Below are 18,299 nucleotides of genomic sequence, written 5' to 3' on the forward strand. Positions count from 1 at the left end.
TGAGGTATATGAGCCTCAGACTCATAAATGAAACAAGTAGAATAAAAGCAAGTGCTACTAGACTGTGTGTGATCTGTTCATACCTCTGGATTTATATATACTCTTTTAAATACACAAGCTATTCAGTGAGCAAAAAGCATGTCTATGTATATACCAAAGTAGTGCAGGACTTTTTGGTAAAAATTATTGAAGGTCTAAATAGTAGCTCTTAATACTGAGGATGCATCAGAATCACCAGTGGTATTTTTAAAAAACAAAAATGCCCTAAACCTGTGTTTTCAGATACTATTTGGTATATCTGGTTTAGATCTAGGCATATTTGTATTTTGAAAAAAGCTCCCCATCTGATTCTGGTGCATGGCCAGGGTTAAGAACTATTGGTTTAAACTAACTTTAGATTGAAAAGAGAGAGAAAAAAAAAAGAAAGCCATAAAGTAATTATCTTCCTTTAAATAAGTTATAGTGGCAAATATACATTAGCTGGAGAAATTTATTAGTATCAAATAATTGATTTCACATCAATGTACCCTAACTCATAGGAGCTTGGAAAAGAAATTCAACACATTATAATGAGTCAAGCAACTTTTATTTGATTTATGAAATTTGTGGTATTAGCTCTTTCATGTGTTAGGACACAACAAATTGTTTCCAATTTCTCAAATATTAATACTATCATAGTAGAAATGTTAGGGTCCAAAAGCAGTATCATTACATACCTCTTTCTTATCTTCTTCTTTATCTACGCCAGACTGAAATGCCAGTGGAGCTTGGAATTCAGTGCTCAATCCTGATTGATATCCATCATAAGCCTGTTAGAAGGTCCAGTCACACAAAGTGACAAAATTACCAAAAACTACCCCATGAACCATTTTGATCTTTTTATCCTTTTCTTTTGCAAACTTGGGCTCAATTGGATAAAGAAAGGGAAAAAAAAGTGAATATAAAGAATAAAATCAAAAAAGAATGAAAGGAAGCCGTTTCAGAAGGAATTAACCAAACATAAAATAATAAATCGAAGAAAAGGGTTCAGGTCAAAAATATGAATAAACAAAAAATTAAAATGTTCAGAATGAAAATTCTTTTAAAGTGGTCACTTGAAATCACCGTCATGAGTGTGCCTGGAATAGAATCTAGGATAAATAGCCAGATTCGTTAATATTTCAATTATATATATGATCACTTTGAATTTATACAACCCTCTTAGTGGGCATGAGTCCAGAGAAAATATTACATCAATCAACTGGAATGGCATGGAGGAAACAGGCTAATTTTCACCCATGTTTACCTGGAAAGCCTTATAACATAACTTGGTATATCTACTTGGACATTATGTGGGTCAAATAATGATCTCCAACTTTTAGAAATAAAAAGTTTAAAATTATTTCATCTCTTAAGTTTAAGAGTTATTTATCTTTCAACGAGGTTGCAGGATACACGATCAATATACAAAAATCAATTGTATTTCTATACTTGTAACGAACAATCTAGAAAGTAATTAAGAAAAAAATTACATTTACAGTATCTTCAAAAAGAATAAAACACTTAGAAATTTAACAGAGGAAGTGTGAATTTTATACTCTGAAACATACAAAACATTGTTTTAAAAAAATGAAAGATGACCTATATAATGGAAAGACATCCCATGTTTATGGACTGGAAGACCCAATATTGTTAAGACGGCAGCATTCCCCAAATCGATCAACAAATTTAATAAATCTCCATCAAAATGTCAGTTGATTCTTGGCAGAAATTGACAAGATGATCCTAAAATTCTTGTGAAAATGCAAGGGTCCCAGAATAGCTAAGACAGTCTTGAAAAAGAACAAAGTTAGGGTACTCACTCTTTCTAACATCAAAACTTACTACAAAGATATAATAATCAAGACAAATTGTACTAATACAAGGATAGATATGCTATAGATCAATGGAATAAAAGTGAGAGTTCAGAAATAAACTGTTACATTTATAATGAGTTGATTTTCAATAAGAGTGCCAAGATAATTCAATTGAAAAATAAACGTCTTTTTAACAAATGATTCTGGGACACAGGTTATCCACATGCAAAAGAATGAAGTTGGACCGTTCCCTAACACTATACACAAAAATTTACTCAAAATGCATCATAGGCCTAAATATAAGAGCTAATACTATAAGACTTAGAGGAACGCATAGGAGTCAATCTTTGTGATTTTGGCTTAGGTAATGGGTTCTTAGATATGACAATAAAAGCACAAACCATGAAAGAAAAAGTAGACAAATTGGACTTTATCAAAATTAAAAACTTTTGTGCTGCAGAGGAAACCATAGAGAAAGTGAAAGGCAACCCACAGAACAGAAGAACATTTGCAAATCATATGTATCTGATAAGGGACTTGTATGTGGAACATATTATGAATTCTCATACTCAATAATCATAACGCAAATAACCCAATTACAAAATGGGCAAAGCATCTAACAGTTCTCCAAACAAGATATACAAATGGTCAGTAAGCACATGAAAAGGTGTTCAACATCATTAGCTAACAGGAAAATACAAATCAAAAGTACAGTGAGATGCTACTTCACACCCACTTGGATGGCAATAATTAAAAATACAGGTAACAAGTGTTGGTGAGGATATGGAGAAGTTTGAGCCCTCATATACTGCTGGTGGGAATGAAATATGGTGCAGCCACTTTGGAAAAATCAGTTTGGCATGTCCTCAAAAGGTTAAGCACAGTTATCATACGTTCCACCAATTCCACTATGAGGTATAATATGCCCAAGAGAAGTGAAAAATATGCCCACAAAAAAAAAACTTGTACACAAATGTTCACAGCAGTATTATTCCTAATAGCCAAGAAGAAATAAGCCAAACTTCCATCAATAGATGAATTGATAAATAAAATGTGCTCTATGCACAAAATGGAATATTTTTCAGCAATGAATAGGAACAAAGTACTGCTATATGCTACATCAATGGATTTTGAAAACACATGCTAAGTGAAAGAAGCCAGTCACAAAAGGCCACATCTTTCATGGTCTCCTTTATACAGACTACCCAGAATAGGCAAATCTGTAAAGACAGAAAATAGCTTAGTGGTTGCATAGGACTGGAGGTGGGGATAAAGGGAAAAGTGGCGTGGTACAGAACTTTTCGGGGGTTGATGAAAATGTTCTCAGATTAATTGTGGTTAATGCCACAAACACAACCTGTGATTTTTGCACAACCCTGTAAATACTAAAAATACTGTATACTTTAAATAGGTCAATTGTATATGTGAATTATAGTCATTCATTATTTGCATATTCCATATTTGCAAATTTGCCTATTTGCTAAAATTTATGTGTAATCCCAATACTCATGGTGCTTTTGCAGGCCTTTGCAGACATGCACAGAGCTGTGAAAAATTTGAGTCATCCAATATGCATGTTGCCAACTGAGGCTGACCAAGGTGATACTCTGCTTTTTTGTTTCAGCTCTCATACTGTAAACAAGTGTTCTTTTTGCAGTCTATCTGGTGCCAAGTTTTTGCATTTTTGTGTTCTATGTTGGTGATTTCACTGTTAAAATGGTCCCCATGCATAGCTGAAGTACTATCTATTATTACGAAGCACAAAAACGCAGTGGTGTACCTTATGGAAAAAATATGCATGTTAGATAAGCTTCATTCCAGCATGAGTTACAGTGCTGTTGGCTGTGAGTTCATGTTAACAGATCAACCACATATATTAAATAAGGTGTTTTAAAGAGAAATATATATAAAATAAGGTTATGTATTGATTAGCTGACAAAAATGGTATGACCAGAGGCTTGCAGGAATCTACCCCAGTATCTCCCCTAGGAGCAAAAATTCAGTATTTCCTGATTCAGTGTTTGTAACAACTTTATATAACACAACCACTATGAATGACAAGAATAAACTGTATATATCAATAAAGCTATTATTATTTTGGAAGTTATTTATTTGTTTTGTGACTCTAAAAGTCTGAAAATCTATACAGCAAAATGTTAATGTGAAATATCTCTAAAATTTATGGTTATCTTTTTCATTTGTGTTTATCTTTTCTACAATAAAAATGAAATTACTTTCTGTTTTCAATAAAGAAAACTGGACTCCCAGTACTGGCCAACGATGAAGCACACTATGGGCTCTCTCTCTTGCTATCATTGATTGTAACTAAGACTTCTGAGAAATGTAGCTCCTGGGATCTGGAGAGCATAGGGGGTAACCCAGAGAGAAGTGAGCTAGAAAGTGGACCCCTTAATACTGTGTGTGAACTGGCATGTATCTCAGAATCCCCCTTGAATTGTGCATGCATGGGACAGACCTATAGGAGTATAATGAAAGCTTTGAAAACTAAACTAACATTGGAGCCACTGTGCATAGGAGAGATCACTTACAGTTGGAATTTAACCAGGCTGACTGCCTGCTAAAACAAACAAACAAACAAAAGATACAATATTCTTTAGAGGATTTTAACAGAAACCAGAGTCTCAAAATATAATATTAGAAACGTTAGGCTGGCATGGTGGCTTATGCCTGTAATCCCAGCACTTTGGGAGGCCAAGGCAGGTGGATTACTTGAGGTCAGGAGTTCAAGACCGGCCTGGCCAACATGGTGAAAGCCTGTCTCCACTAAAAATAAAAAAAATTAGCCAGGTGTGGTGGTGGGCGCCTGTAATCCCAGCTACTAGGAAGGCTGTGACACGAGAATCACTTGAACTCAGGAAGCAGAGGTTGCAGTGAGCCAAGATCACGCCACTGCACTCCAGCCTGGGTGACAGAGCAAGACTCCATCTCAAAAAAAAAAAAAAAAGTCTAGGACACAACTTAAAATTAGTTGACATAGAAGAAAGCAGGAAGATGTGACCAATTTTGAGGGTTAAAGATAATAAACAGATCCCAACTCCAGGGTGACCCGGATGTTGAATTAACAGACAAAACTTTTAAAGCAGTGATTAATACTTTATCTATGAGGTAAGGGCAAACCCAACTGAAGTAAATGAAAATACAGAAGTTCTCACCACAAAAATAAAAACTATTAAAAAAATACAGATCCAAATTTTAGAGACAGAAAAACACAATATGTGAAATCAAAATTTCACTGGATAGACTCAATAGAAGAATGAAAAAAAAGTCAGTGAACTTGAATCTATTGGATCAATATAAATGATCTACTGTGAAGAACAAAGAGAAAAAATAAGACTGAAAAAAATGAACATCATGTCAATGATGCATCTGTGGGACAATATCAAAAGGTCTAACATTTGTGTCACTGGAGTTGCAGAAGGAAAGGAGAAAATAATTGGTACGTAAAAAAATTTGAAGACATAATGGCAAAAAACTTCCCAAATTTGGTCAAAGATATAGATTTACAGATTGAAAATGTTCATCATACCTGAGATGGGACAAAACATTATGCCCAGACACATCATAATTAAACTGCTGGAAACCAAAAAATAACAAGAGTTTTGAAAGTAGCCAGAAAAAACAGACAGATGACATATAGAAGAACAATGACTCAAATAATTACAAATTTGCTATCGAAGACTGGAAACCAGAAGACAGTGGAACAATATTTTTAATGTGCTGAAAGAAAAGAACTGTCAACCCAGAAATCTATATCCAGTAAAAATATATTTTAGGACTGATGACAAAAGAGATATTCTCAGACGAAAGAAAATTAAGCAAATGCATTGCTACAAGACCTGCACTACAAGAAAAGGTAAAGAAAGTTGGCTGGAAAATGATACCAGGGAGGAATTTGAAACTTCAGGAATGAAAGGCAAGCAACAAAAAGAGTCAATAAGTAGAGACTCTCGGCCGGGCGCAGTGGTTCACGCCTGTAATCCCAACACTTTGAGAGGCTGAGGCTGGCGGATCACGAGGTCAGGAGTTTGAGACCAGCCTGACTAACATGGCGAAACCCCTTCTCTACTAAAAATACAAACATTAGCCAGGCATAGTGGTATGCACCTGTAATCCCAGGTACTCAGGAGGCTGAGGCAGGAGAATCGCTTGAACCCGGGGAAGCAGAGGATGCAGTGGGCTGAGATCACACCACTGCACTCCCGCCTAGGTGACAGAGTGAGACTCTGTCTCCAAAAAAAAAAAAAAAGTAGAGACTCTCTCAAGTTTTTCATACAAACATGTATGATTATTGAAGGCAAAAAAATGGAGTTTTCAGTGTAGGTAGATGGAACACCTATGACAATTATAACATAAAGGGGAAAGGGTAAAAGGACCTATCTGATTATAAAGCTTCTACATTCACTTAATGTGGTAAACTATTAACTCAAAGCAGACTGTGAAAGGTTTGGTATGTATATTGTAATCCTCAGAGCAACTATTATAAGATAATATGAAGAGATAGAGCCAAAAAGGTAATAGGTCAATTAGAATGAAATTAAGTAATATTTAAATAAAGAGACTTCTGCTTGAAGCCACAATGCAATAATAGAACGGAATTTACCTTCCTGCCTGAAGACTGAAAAAACAAAAAACAAACAAAAATCTATACAACAATGGTTTTTAAACACTGGCTATAAGAAAGCACAGGATAATTATTTCTCATAGACAGTAAACAAATGTGGTCAGCACTACAATTGTCCTAGCTTACTGCCTGAATAATTTCTAGTCCACAACATGGAGAGAGGGATTCCAGACAGACCCTGGCAGCCTCTCTGGGGAGTGACAAGAAGAAACTACACTGTACCTTTAACACTTTGCTTGCAAATCTCAGCTAAATTTCCAAGTTCATTGCTTAGAAGTTATGCCTTCCATACAACTGTAGGACACAATTTAGCTAAGCTTCCTACCACTAAATAACAAGGATTACCTTTCCCCCAGTTTCCAATAACATGTTCCTCATTTCCTCAAGCTTCACTGGCAGTTTGTTTATTTATTTATTTATTTATTTATTTATTTATTTATTTATGAGACAGAGTTTTGCTCTTTTGCCCAGGCTGGAGTGCAGTGGTGCGATCTCGGCTCACTGCAACCTCCGCCTCCTGAGTTCAAGTGATTCTTGTGCCTCAGCCACCCTTGTAGCTGCGATTACAGATGCATGCCACTATGCCTGGCTAATTTTTATATTTTTAGTAGAAACAGGGTTTCACCTTGTTGGCCAGTCAGGTCTCAAACTTCTGGTCTCAAGTGATCCATTCACCTCAGCCTCCCAAAGTGCTGGGATTATAGGCATGAGCCACCATGCCCATCTGGCAGTATCTTTAATGTAGACATATCCACCAATATTTTGCTTATAACAACGAAGATATTCTCTAAAATGATGGCCAGGAGCAGTGGCTCACACCTGCAATCCTAACACTTTGGGAGGCTGAGGCAGGAGGATCACTTGAGGCCAGGAGCTCAAGACCAGAGTAGGCATTACAGCAAGACCCTGTCTCTACAAAAATATAAACATTAGCCAAGCACGGGTAGCACAACCTCTAGTCCTAGCTACTTAGGAGGCTGAGGCAGGAGGATCACTTAAGCCACCCATTTGAGGCTTCAGTAAGCTATGATTGTACCACTATAATCCAGCCTGGGCAACTGAGTGACAGTCTGTTTCAAAATATAACAATAATTTAAAAAATGATACAGGCTTTCTCTGTCATGGGCCTTAAAATTCTTCACCTCTATCCATTACCCATTTTTTTAGCCATTTCCACATTTTTTCGATATTTGTTGTAGCAGCACCCCATTCCCAGTACCAAATAGCTACAAACAGGAAACAACCCAGATGGCCATCAACAGGAGATTGAATAAACAAACTGTGATATATTCAAATAATGGAATGCTATACAGCAATGCAAAGAACACATTATTGTTGCAGCAACATGAATGAATCTCAGAAACATTATGCCGAGTAAAAGGAAGCTTACACAACAGGATTCATACTGTGCAGGAAGGTCTAGAACAGAGAAAACTGATTGTGGAACAGTCAATGGATAAATGGATAATCAAAATGTAGTATATACATTCAGTGGGATACTATTCAGCCTTAAAAAGGAAGTAACTCCTATAATATGCCATAGCATTACGCTAAGTGAAATAAGGCAGGCACGAAAGGGCAAATACTGTATGATTTCACTATGAGGTACCGAGAGTAATCAAATTCATGAAGACAGAAAGTAGAATAGTGGTTGCCAGGGGCATGGGGAGAAGAGATTGAGAAATTACTGTTTAACGTGTATACAGTCTCAGTTTTACAAGATGGAAAAAAACTCTGGAGACGGATGGTGGTGATGGTTGCACAAAAATGTGAGTGTACTTAACACCACTGAACTGTATACTTAAAAAGGATTAAAATGGGAAATTTTATGGTATGTATATTTTATCACAATTTTTTAATGTGTCTACATTGACATGTGTATAAATGCTTATGAAGAGGACTCAAAGGATGCATACAACTCTTGACAGTGATTAACTTTGAAGAGGAGAGAATTAGCTGGTGGGGCTTGAAGAGAAAACTTTTCCTCTGAGATAGTAGGAATAAATAATAACAGCAACAAAAAGAAGGTAAATGGTTAAGGCAGTTATTGTGTGATAGCTTTTATTTTCTGTATGAAAGTTGAGAATATGGGGGTGCAGCAAGAAGTTTAAGGAGTGTTTAAGATTTAGAATAGTCAGTGTAGGGCACTGGAGAGCAAGGTGGTAGGGAATAAGCAAGAAAAAATGCTAAGCAGCCCTGGGAACCCAGTTGTGACTGGAAATCCTAAGTATGAATGTGATATAAATCTATATTATTAAAGTGTTTTCTTCAAAAAGGCTGGATTATTTGGCAGCATAAAAGCTGAAAAGATGGCCAGGCGCAGTGGCTCACACCTGTAATCCCAGCACCTTTGGGAGGCTCAGGCAGGAGGGTCACCTGAGGTCAGGAGTTTGAGACCAGCATGGCAAACATGACGAAACCCCATCTCTACTAAAAACACAAAAATTAGCCAGGCTTGGTAGCACATGCCTATAGTCCCAGCTTCCCAGGAGGCTGAGGCACAAGAATCACTTGAACCCGGGAGGCGGTGGTTGCAGTGAGCTGAGATTGCACAACTGCACTCCAGCCTGGGTGACAGAGTAAGACTCTGTCTCAAAAAAAAAAAGGAGAAAAGGCTATTCCAGGGTTGAAAATTTCCAGGGATAGTAACAGCAGAAGGACAAGAAGAGATTCAGATCACCAAAGCTGTAACCTGAATTGAATATCCAGAGTAAGTACCCCTCTTGTGTGCTTTGTGAATGCCCCATGGGTCCTCTATCACTAATTATGCTGCTTCATAATTATGTTTATGTATCAATCTCTCTTCTTTAGATTGTCTGAAATTTGAGTGTTGTGTCTTGCTCACAACTGTATCTTTGATATTTAGGACTTAAACAATGGCTAACACCTAAAAGGTGCTCAATAGATGTTTGATTGATTGGCTAACACATTCAAAACCTATCTACTGAGTGACTACTAAGTACTAGCCACTGTGCCAAGTGCTGTTCATACAATGGTAAACAAAACAGGTATGGTACCTCTCTCAAGAAGCTTATGGGCTAGTGGGAAATCTCTAGACAATAAGAAAACAAGTAAATTAATAATTAACTACAAATTGTTTTGTACTGAAAAGGAAACAAACAGAATGCAAGGATAGAGGAAAAACAGAAAAAAGGAGATCTATTTTTGATAAGATGGTAAGGATAGTCTTTTCCAAGGAGGTGACATTTAAGCTGAAACCTGAAGGATAAGAAGGGACCGACTTTATGAAGAAAAAAGGGAAGACTATCCAGACGAGAGGAAAAAACATATGCAAAAGACCTGAGGTACGAAAGAGCCTGGCAGGGCTCAGGATGTACAAATGACAATGTAGACTAAAACACAGCAGCATACCCTTAGGCCAACCTTACAGATCCAAACTAACAATCACCAAGAGTTGCAGTTCGGTCCTGAAAACCGCAGCCCAAACTCTATTTTCTGCTTCTTTGCCTCCTTTGAATTCTGCTCTCTTAAAGAGGCCAAGAGAAAATTTCTCTTCAGTCTCTCATACAGCCTAACACTGCTGGTTGCCGTAAGCCTTTGTTTTTAAAAACATAAAATCAGAAAATAAAAATTATGCAGAGGAGTAAAATTCCAGTGATAATCCACTAAACTTCAGTTAAGCCATGGAAAAATCTTAGTAGGCCAGGATGTTGTAACATTTTCTTGAAAAACTACAGATCTTAACTCAATGCCCCCAAACCTTAGGCAAGAGAAACCTAACAGGCTCTAGCCCAAACCTGATTAGTTTATTTCTTGGTGATCCTGCCTTATGCTCTACCAGCTTACTGATGGAGATCTAGTACTGGCCATGGGGTAGAAGATCCTTATAACCCCTGCCCTCAGAAACTGCTCATTTCTTCCCCTCTCACACTGTAAAAGACAATGGCCATCAGAAATATACCTTTTATAAAAATACATCTAAAATATAGTTTTTCAAATGGACAATAAATGCTCCCCAAAATACCCTAGGTTTCAATGGGAGACCTAAAATAATCTTAGGATTAGGATAATAATATCAGGATACATTTTGCACTATATGAAATAAAACAGGAATGTGCTTCTTGATCAGCCTGACCACTCCCAGTTTAGTAGGTACCTATAATCTTGTCCAAATTCCACTGCTCATACCCTGTGGTGCTCTACCTGTCGTCTGCTGGAAGTATCTCTCTGGTGCATGGGTGAAAGGTGCTAATGGCCACCCAGAAGCAAATCCTCTGGCCATCTTTCAGCTGACCAAACAGATAGCTGCTGCCTAAAGTATAAGTTCTAAAAGATACAAAAACACTTACCAAATTGTGTGAGCAGTGGTATCACAGTAGTGATAATACTGTAAGCTTCAGTGATAGCCCTGAAGTAATCTAAATAAGTCAGAATAGTCTGATATATTATGGCATAAAAGCAGACATTATACTTCTTGTCACCATTCTGGATTTTAACTCTACCTGCAAAGCAATCTTAAATTTCATCTACAAACCAAGGATAATAATAGTATCTATCTTCTATGGTTATTATGAAAATCAAATAAGATACTTCATATAAAATTCTAAAACCATTTTGGCTGTGGTAAGTGTTCAATGAATGTAAGCTGTTATTCATAATAATATTAATAATACTATTGCTAATCTTAAAAACAGATAACGTGATCATCATGATCTTTTTTGGTAACGAAACTACGACAAGCCCAGCTCAAACTCTAATTTGCTTTCTGTTGCTTACTCTTTAATACACCCTGCTCTACCTGCTCTCTGGCAGAGCCTGGATCTTGGATTTCATGTAAAATATATCCATGGCGCTCTGGAAGTAACTCCTTCCTCCATCTCTCATCTGTCATACCACGTGAGGCCTGCTCATAGTTCCTGTGCTAAAAGACAATATAAACACTGAACATAAGTTATCCAAGCAGGATCATCATTCCTGTGGCAATGGTAAAAGCTTCAGAAGACTGAAGTAGTTTCAATAGGTCAGAATGGTGTGATACATCACAGAACAAAAGAATGTTATATTCTTTGCCTGTTATTACTGACCTTAACACAAAATTCCTGAAGCAGTTACATTGCCCTGTCGATCTTCAGCCAAAGAAAAGCAATTTACACTCTGCTACTTACTCACTATATTCTGCTCTACTTCTCTAGAAGAGACTAGATCTTGAATATTGTGTGAAACATACCAGTGGCACTCTAGGAGTATTTCCTCTTGCAATCTCCCATTTCTCAAAAGATGAGGGTGGTTTGATATGCTTGTTCTAAAGGAACAACAAAATACAAAACTGATTGTCTAAGCAGAAATGATGGGCTAGTGACAATATTATAGACTTCAGTGACAATCCCAGATTAATGACACTAGGTGAGGATAATAGAATACAGTTAAAGCTGTGTGTGTGTGTGTTTTCAACATAAAAATTTCCAAACATGCATCAAAGTAGAAAAAAAAAAGTATAATGAATCTCAAGATTCAACAATTACCCAGATTGAACAATTAGCAACATTTTGCTTTATTATCTTTCTCTTCTCCAACGTTTTTCCTGGAGTATTTTAAAGCAAATTCCAGATTATTCTGGCACATTTTGAAATAACCAAAAACATTATACTCTTAGCTTTATTCTGGAGCCCTTAATTCTATGTATTCCACAAACAAGCTAGCTTGACAGGCTTCAGCCTCAATGTTATATAATTTAGCCTTGTTCCCCTTTTAGAAGGTATACAGTCCTCCTACTGTGCTCAGTTCTACCTGTTCTCTAGGGGAGTCTTGGTCCTGGATTTTAGGTACAACATATTGATGATAGTCCAGAGGTAATTCCTCTCTCACTCTCTCTTCTCTCATAAAAGATGCAGGTTGCTTGAGAAACATGTTTTAAAGGAAAAACAACAACAGAAAAAAATTTGTGTAATGCTAATCATAATATTATAAGCTTCAGTGAAAACTCCAGAGAAATGAAACCAGGTAAAAATATTCTGACACATTTTGATATGAGGGAGATGTTACACTTTTAGCTCAACTATGTAGACCTTAATCCTTAATCCCATCATGGACAGAACAGTCTGACAAACTCACCAAATCCTAAGTATCTTCTAGTTCCTACATTGTTCATGTAGGGGCATTATGCATGCAGCGATACTGTTGGCTTTGGTAAGAGTTGAAGAATAATCTTGTTAAATTAAAATAGTCAGCTGATTCTGGAATAAGATATGAACGTGATACATCAGCCTCAGAAATCACAGAACTGATTTTGACTCATATGGTTACCTAGACCAGGGTCTTTTGTACCACTGAAGTACAAAGTAGAAGAGGAAAAAAAAAAAAAGGAGAGAGACCAAGAAGAACTGAATTGTTTAGAGTTTAACACTCTATGCTCCTGAAGCAGTTCCTCTGTTCTAATAGGACTTAGGATCATCTTCCCACTAATGTAGGAAGGAATAAAAAATACTATATTCTGGCCAGGGACAGTGGCTTATGCCTGTAAACCCAGCACTTTGGGAGGAAGAGGTAGGCAGATCACCTGAGGTCAGGAGTTCGAGACCCGCCTGGCCAACATGTCAAAACCCCATCTCTACTAAAAAAACAAAAATTAGCCAGGCATGCTGGCATGGGCCTGTAATCCCAGCTACTCGGGAGGCTGAGGCAGGAGAATCGTTTGAACCTGGGAGGCGGAGGTTGCAATGAGTCGAGATTGTGCCACTGCACTCCAGCCTGGGCGATAGAGCAAGACTCCATAAAAAAAAAAAAAAAGCCACCATATTCTTCGATTAGCTCCAAAGTCCTTCATTCTAAATTACTAGTTGTTGGGATTTATAAAATCGGGGTACTTTCTTCCTGTTTATATCTTTTTCTTCTGCTCTACCTGATTTCTGATGTCATCCTGGTCCTGGGATTTGGGAGGCAAACACTGATAGTCTGCCAGAGAAAAGTCTTCTCTCCCTTTCTCATCTGTCATATCAGAATATGGCTCCTTAAAGTGTACTTTCTAAAAGAGAAAATAATAATAAACTGTAAATTGTCTAGTAAGACTAATATGATGGCAATAATATTCTAGGCTTCATTGAAGGCCAAAGGGTAGTTTTTCCCAGGATAATATAAAACATTATAGAATAAAAGAGAAACTCATACTTTTTGTCAGTTCTGAAGTTTAGCTGAGAACAACCTTTGAAAGCTTCAAACTACACTCTAAACAATTCAGTTTCTGTTGGTCTCTGTCATTTTTCTTTTCTACCTTGCCTCTGATGGAGGCCTGATGATGCCTGCATAGAAGATCCTGACGGACAAACCACTGCTCAATGAAATAAAAGAGGATACAAACAAATGGAAGAACATTCCATGCTCATGGGTTGGAAGAATCAATATCATGAAAATGGCCATACTGCCCAAGGTAATTTATAGATTCAATGCCATCCCCATCAAGCTACCAATGACTTTCTTCACAGAATTGGAAAAAACTACTTTAAAGTTCATATGGAACGAAAAAAGAGCCCGCATCACCAAGTCAATCCCAAGCCAAAAGAACAAAGCTGGAGGCATCACGCTACCTGACTTCAAACTATACTACAAGGCTACAGTAACCAAAACAGCATGGTACTGGTACCAAAACAGAGACATAGATCAATGGATCAGAACAGAGCCCTGAGAAATAATGCCACATATCTGCAACTATCTGATCTTTGACAAACCTGACAAAAACAAGAAATGGGGAAAGGATTCCCTATTTAATAAAGGGTGCTGGGAAAACTGGCTAGCCATATGTAGAAAGCTGAAACTGGATCCCTTCCTTACACCTTATACAAAAATTAATTCAAGATGGATTAAAGACTTAAGTGTTAGACCTAAAACCATAAAAACTCTAGAAGAAAACCTACACAATACCATTCAAGACATAGGCATGGGCAAGGACTTCATGACTAAAACACCAAAAGCAATGGCAACAAAAGCCAAAATTGACAAATGGGATCTAATTAAACTAAAGAGCTTCTGCACAGCAAAAGAAACTACCATCAGAGTGAACAGGCAACCTACAGAATGGGAGAAAATTTTTGCAATCTACCCATTTGACAAAGGGATAATATCCAGAATCTACAAAGAACTTAAACAAATTTTCAAGAAAAAATCAAATAATACCATCAAAAAGTGGGCGAAGGATATGAACAGACACTTCTCAAAAGAAGACATTTATGCAGCCAACAGACACGTGAAAAAATGTTCATCATCACTGGCCATCAGAGAAATGCAAATCAAAACCACAATGAGATACCATCTCACACCAGTTAGAATGGCCATCATTAAAAAGTCAGGAAACAACAGGTGCTGGAGAGGATGTGGAGAAATAGAAACACTTTTACACTGTTGGTGGGACTGTAAACTAGTTCAACCATTGTGGAAGTCAGTGTGGCGATTCCTCAGGGATCTAGAACTAGAAATACCATTTGACCCAGCCATCCCATTACTGGGTATATACCCAAAGGACTATAAATCATGCTGCTATAAAGACACATGCACACGTATATTTATTGCGGCACTAATCACAATAGCAAAGAGTTGGAACCAACCCAAATGTCCAACAACGATAGACTGGATTAAGAAAATGTGGCACATATACACCATGGAATACTATGCAGCCATAAAAAATGATGAGTTCATGTCCTTTGTAGGGACATGGATGAAACTGGAAAACATCATTCTCAGTAAACTATCGCAAGGACAAAAAACCAAACACCGAATGTTCTCACTCATAGGTGGGAACTGAACAATGAGAACTCATGGACACAGGAAGGGGAACATCACACTCCGGGGACTGTTGTGGGGTGGGGGGAAGGGGGAGGGACAGCATTAGGAGATATACCTAATGCTAAACGACGAGTTAATGGGTGCAGCAAACCAACATGGCACATAGATACATATGTAACAAACCTGCACATTGTGCACATGTACCCTAAAACCTAAAGTATAATAATAAAAATAAAAAATAAAAAAATAATAAAAAAAAAGAAGATCCTGATGGACAGCCAGAGGAAGCGCCTCTCTCCTTCTCCTACCTATCAAAATGGATGTTGGCTGCTTCAGATTTGCTTTCTATAAAGGAACAAACACAACATATCAATTGTTCAGTTAAGAATGACAGTTTAAGACTTCAGGTTTTAGTGAGAATTCTGGAGTTAACCAAGATCAGAATATAATTGAGCACCTTATGGAATAAAACAAAAAACTACACTCCATTCCACAAAAATCCAACCACAACCCTAAGTAATCTAATTCCTGTTGCCCTCTTTCTTCTCCCTTTTAGTCTAACTGATCTCTGGTGGAGGGCTGGCCTTGGAACCTGTGTGAAAGATACTGCTGAGTACTTATGGACCACTCCTTTTTCCACCTTTCAGCTGTCTAAGCAGATAATGGCTGCCAGAAATATTTCTCCTAATGAAGAAGATTAAAAATAAAAAATTAATTGTTCATAAAATCTGGGTAGAGTGTTGATTTTAAAAATTAAATAAAAAGAAAACAAACAGCAAATTGTTTATTTGGAGTAATATGCTGCTGGTAATACTTTAACACTTAGTAAGAGCACTGGAGTTTTGAGAAATCAATCAAGAAACTATTTTTTCCAAGTATGGATCTCCAAATCAGGTACAATATACAGCATGCCTATTTTCATTATGCTTTGCAGATACTGTGTTTTTTACAAACTGAAGGTTTGTGGCAATCATACATCAAGCCAATTCACTGGTGTCATTTTTCCAATAGCATGTGCTCGTGTAATGTCTTTGTGTCACATTTTGGAAATTTTCACAATATTTCAGTCTTTTCCATTACTATTATATCTGGTATGGTGATCTGTGATCAGTGATCTTTGATGTTACTATCCTAATTGTTTTGGGGCACCATAACCATGCTCATATAAGACAGCAAGCCTAACTGATAAATGTTATGTGTGTTCTCACTGTTCTACCACCTGGCCACCCCCCCGCCTCCTTAGACCTCCCTATTCACTGAGACACAACAATATTGAAATTAGGCCAATTAATAACCCTACAATGGCCTCTAAGTGTTCAAGTGAAAGAAAGAACCACATGTCTCCCACTTTAAAGCAACAGCTAGAAATTATTAAGCTTAGAGAAGTAGGCCTGTTGAAAGCCAAGACAGTCCGAAGGCTAGGCCTCTTGTACCAAACAGCCCTGTTGTGAATGCAGAGGAAAAGTTATTGAAGGAAATTAAAATCTACTCCAGTGAATATATGATAAGTAAGAAAGCAAAATAGCCTTATTGCTGATATGGAAAATGTTTTAGCGGTATGGACAGATAAAACTAGCCACAACATCTCCTTAAGCCAAAGCCTGATCCAGAGCAAGGCCCTAACTCTCTTCAATATTATGAAGGCTGAGAGAAGTGAAAAAACTACAGAAGAAAAGTTGGAAGTTAGCAGAGGTCAGTTCATGAGGTTTAAGGAAATAAGGTGTCTCTATAACATCAAAGGGCAAGGTGAAGCGGCAAGTGCTGATGAGAGGCTGCAGCAAGTTATCTAGAAGATCTAGCTAAGATCACTGATGAAGGTGGCTACACTGGACAACAGATTTTCAGTGTAGACAAAACAGCCTTATATTAGAAGAAGATGACTAGGAGTTTCACAGCTAGAGAGAAAAAGTCAATGTCTGGCTTCAAAGTTTCAAAGGACAGGCTGACTCTCTTGTTAGTGGCTAATGCAGCTGGTGACTTTAAGTTGAAGCCAATGCTCATTTACCATTCCAAAAATCCTAGGGCCCTTAAGAATGGCACTAAATCTACTTTTCTTGTGCTTTATGAAGGGAATAACAAAGCCAAGATGACAGCACATCTGTTTACAGCATGTTTTACATAATATTTTACACTTACTATTGAGACCAACTGTTCCAAAAAAAATAAAGATGCCTTTTAAACCGCGCATTGACAATGCACCTAGTCACCCAAGAGCTCTGATGAAGATATACAAGGAGATTAATGTTGTTTTTTCATGCCTGCTAACACAACATCCATTCTGTAGTTTGTGGATCAAGAAATAATTTTGACTTTCAAGTCTTGTTATTTATAAAATACATTTCTTAAGGCCGTATCTGTCACAGACAGCGATTCCGCTGATAGATATGGGCAAAGTAAGTTGATACCCTCTGGAAAGGGTCCACCATTCTTGATGCCATTAAGAACATTCATGAATCATGGGAGGAGGTCAAAATACCAACTTTAACAAGAGTTTGGAAGAAGTTGATTCGAACCCTCATGGACTTTGAGGCATTCAAGACTTCAGTGAAGGAAGTAATTGTAATGTGGTAGAAACAGCAAGAGAACTAGAATTAGAAGTGGAGCCCAAAGATGTGAGTGAATTGCTGCAATCTCATGTTCAAACTTAAATGGATGAGGAGTTACTTCTTATGATGAGCAAAGAAAGTGTTTTCTTGAGATGGAATCTGTGAACATTGTTAAAATGACAACAAAGGGTTTAGAATATTACACAGACTTAGTTGATAAAGCAGTGGCAGGGTTTAAGGGAATTGATTCCAATTCTGAAAGAAGTTCTACTGTGGATCAAATGCTATCAAACATTATCACATGCTACAGAGAAATCTTTCGTGAAAGGAAGAGTCAAATGATGTGGCAAACTTCATCATTGTCTTAAGTAACTTCCACAGCCACACCAAACATCAGTAATCACCACCCTGATTAGTCAGCAGATATCAACATTAAGCCAAGACCCTCCACCAGCAAAAAGATTATGGCTTGCCGAAGACTCAGACAATCGTAAGCATTTTTTAGCAATAAAGTATTTTTAAATTAAGGTATGTACTTTTTTT

At 37.3% G+C, this 18,299-nt stretch overlaps 1 protein-coding gene across 1 annotated transcript in view; it reads right to left on the reverse strand.

Annotated features, from left to right (window-relative positions):
* CCDC15 (coiled-coil domain containing 15) overlaps window positions 1-18,299 on the reverse strand; it is a 90,641-nt gene that overhangs the window by 38,219 nt on the left and 34,123 nt on the right. Inside the window, exons 8-11 of the mRNA XM_030828902.1 lie at window positions 13,337-13,459; window positions 12,226-12,333; window positions 11,666-11,740; window positions 717-809 (exon numbers count right to left, since the gene is read on the reverse strand). Coding sequence (XP_030684762.1) covers window positions 717-809; window positions 11,666-11,740; window positions 12,226-12,333; window positions 13,337-13,459 — 399 coding nt within the window. The remainder of the gene's footprint in view (window positions 1-716; window positions 810-11,665; window positions 11,741-12,225; window positions 12,334-13,336; window positions 13,460-18,299) is intronic.

Source organism: Nomascus leucogenys, chromosome 15, assembly GCF_006542625.1.
Source record: "Nomascus leucogenys isolate Asia chromosome 15, Asia_NLE_v1, whole genome shotgun sequence".
In the NCBI taxonomy this organism is placed as follows: Eukaryota; Metazoa; Chordata; class Mammalia; order Primates; family Hylobatidae; genus Nomascus; species Nomascus leucogenys.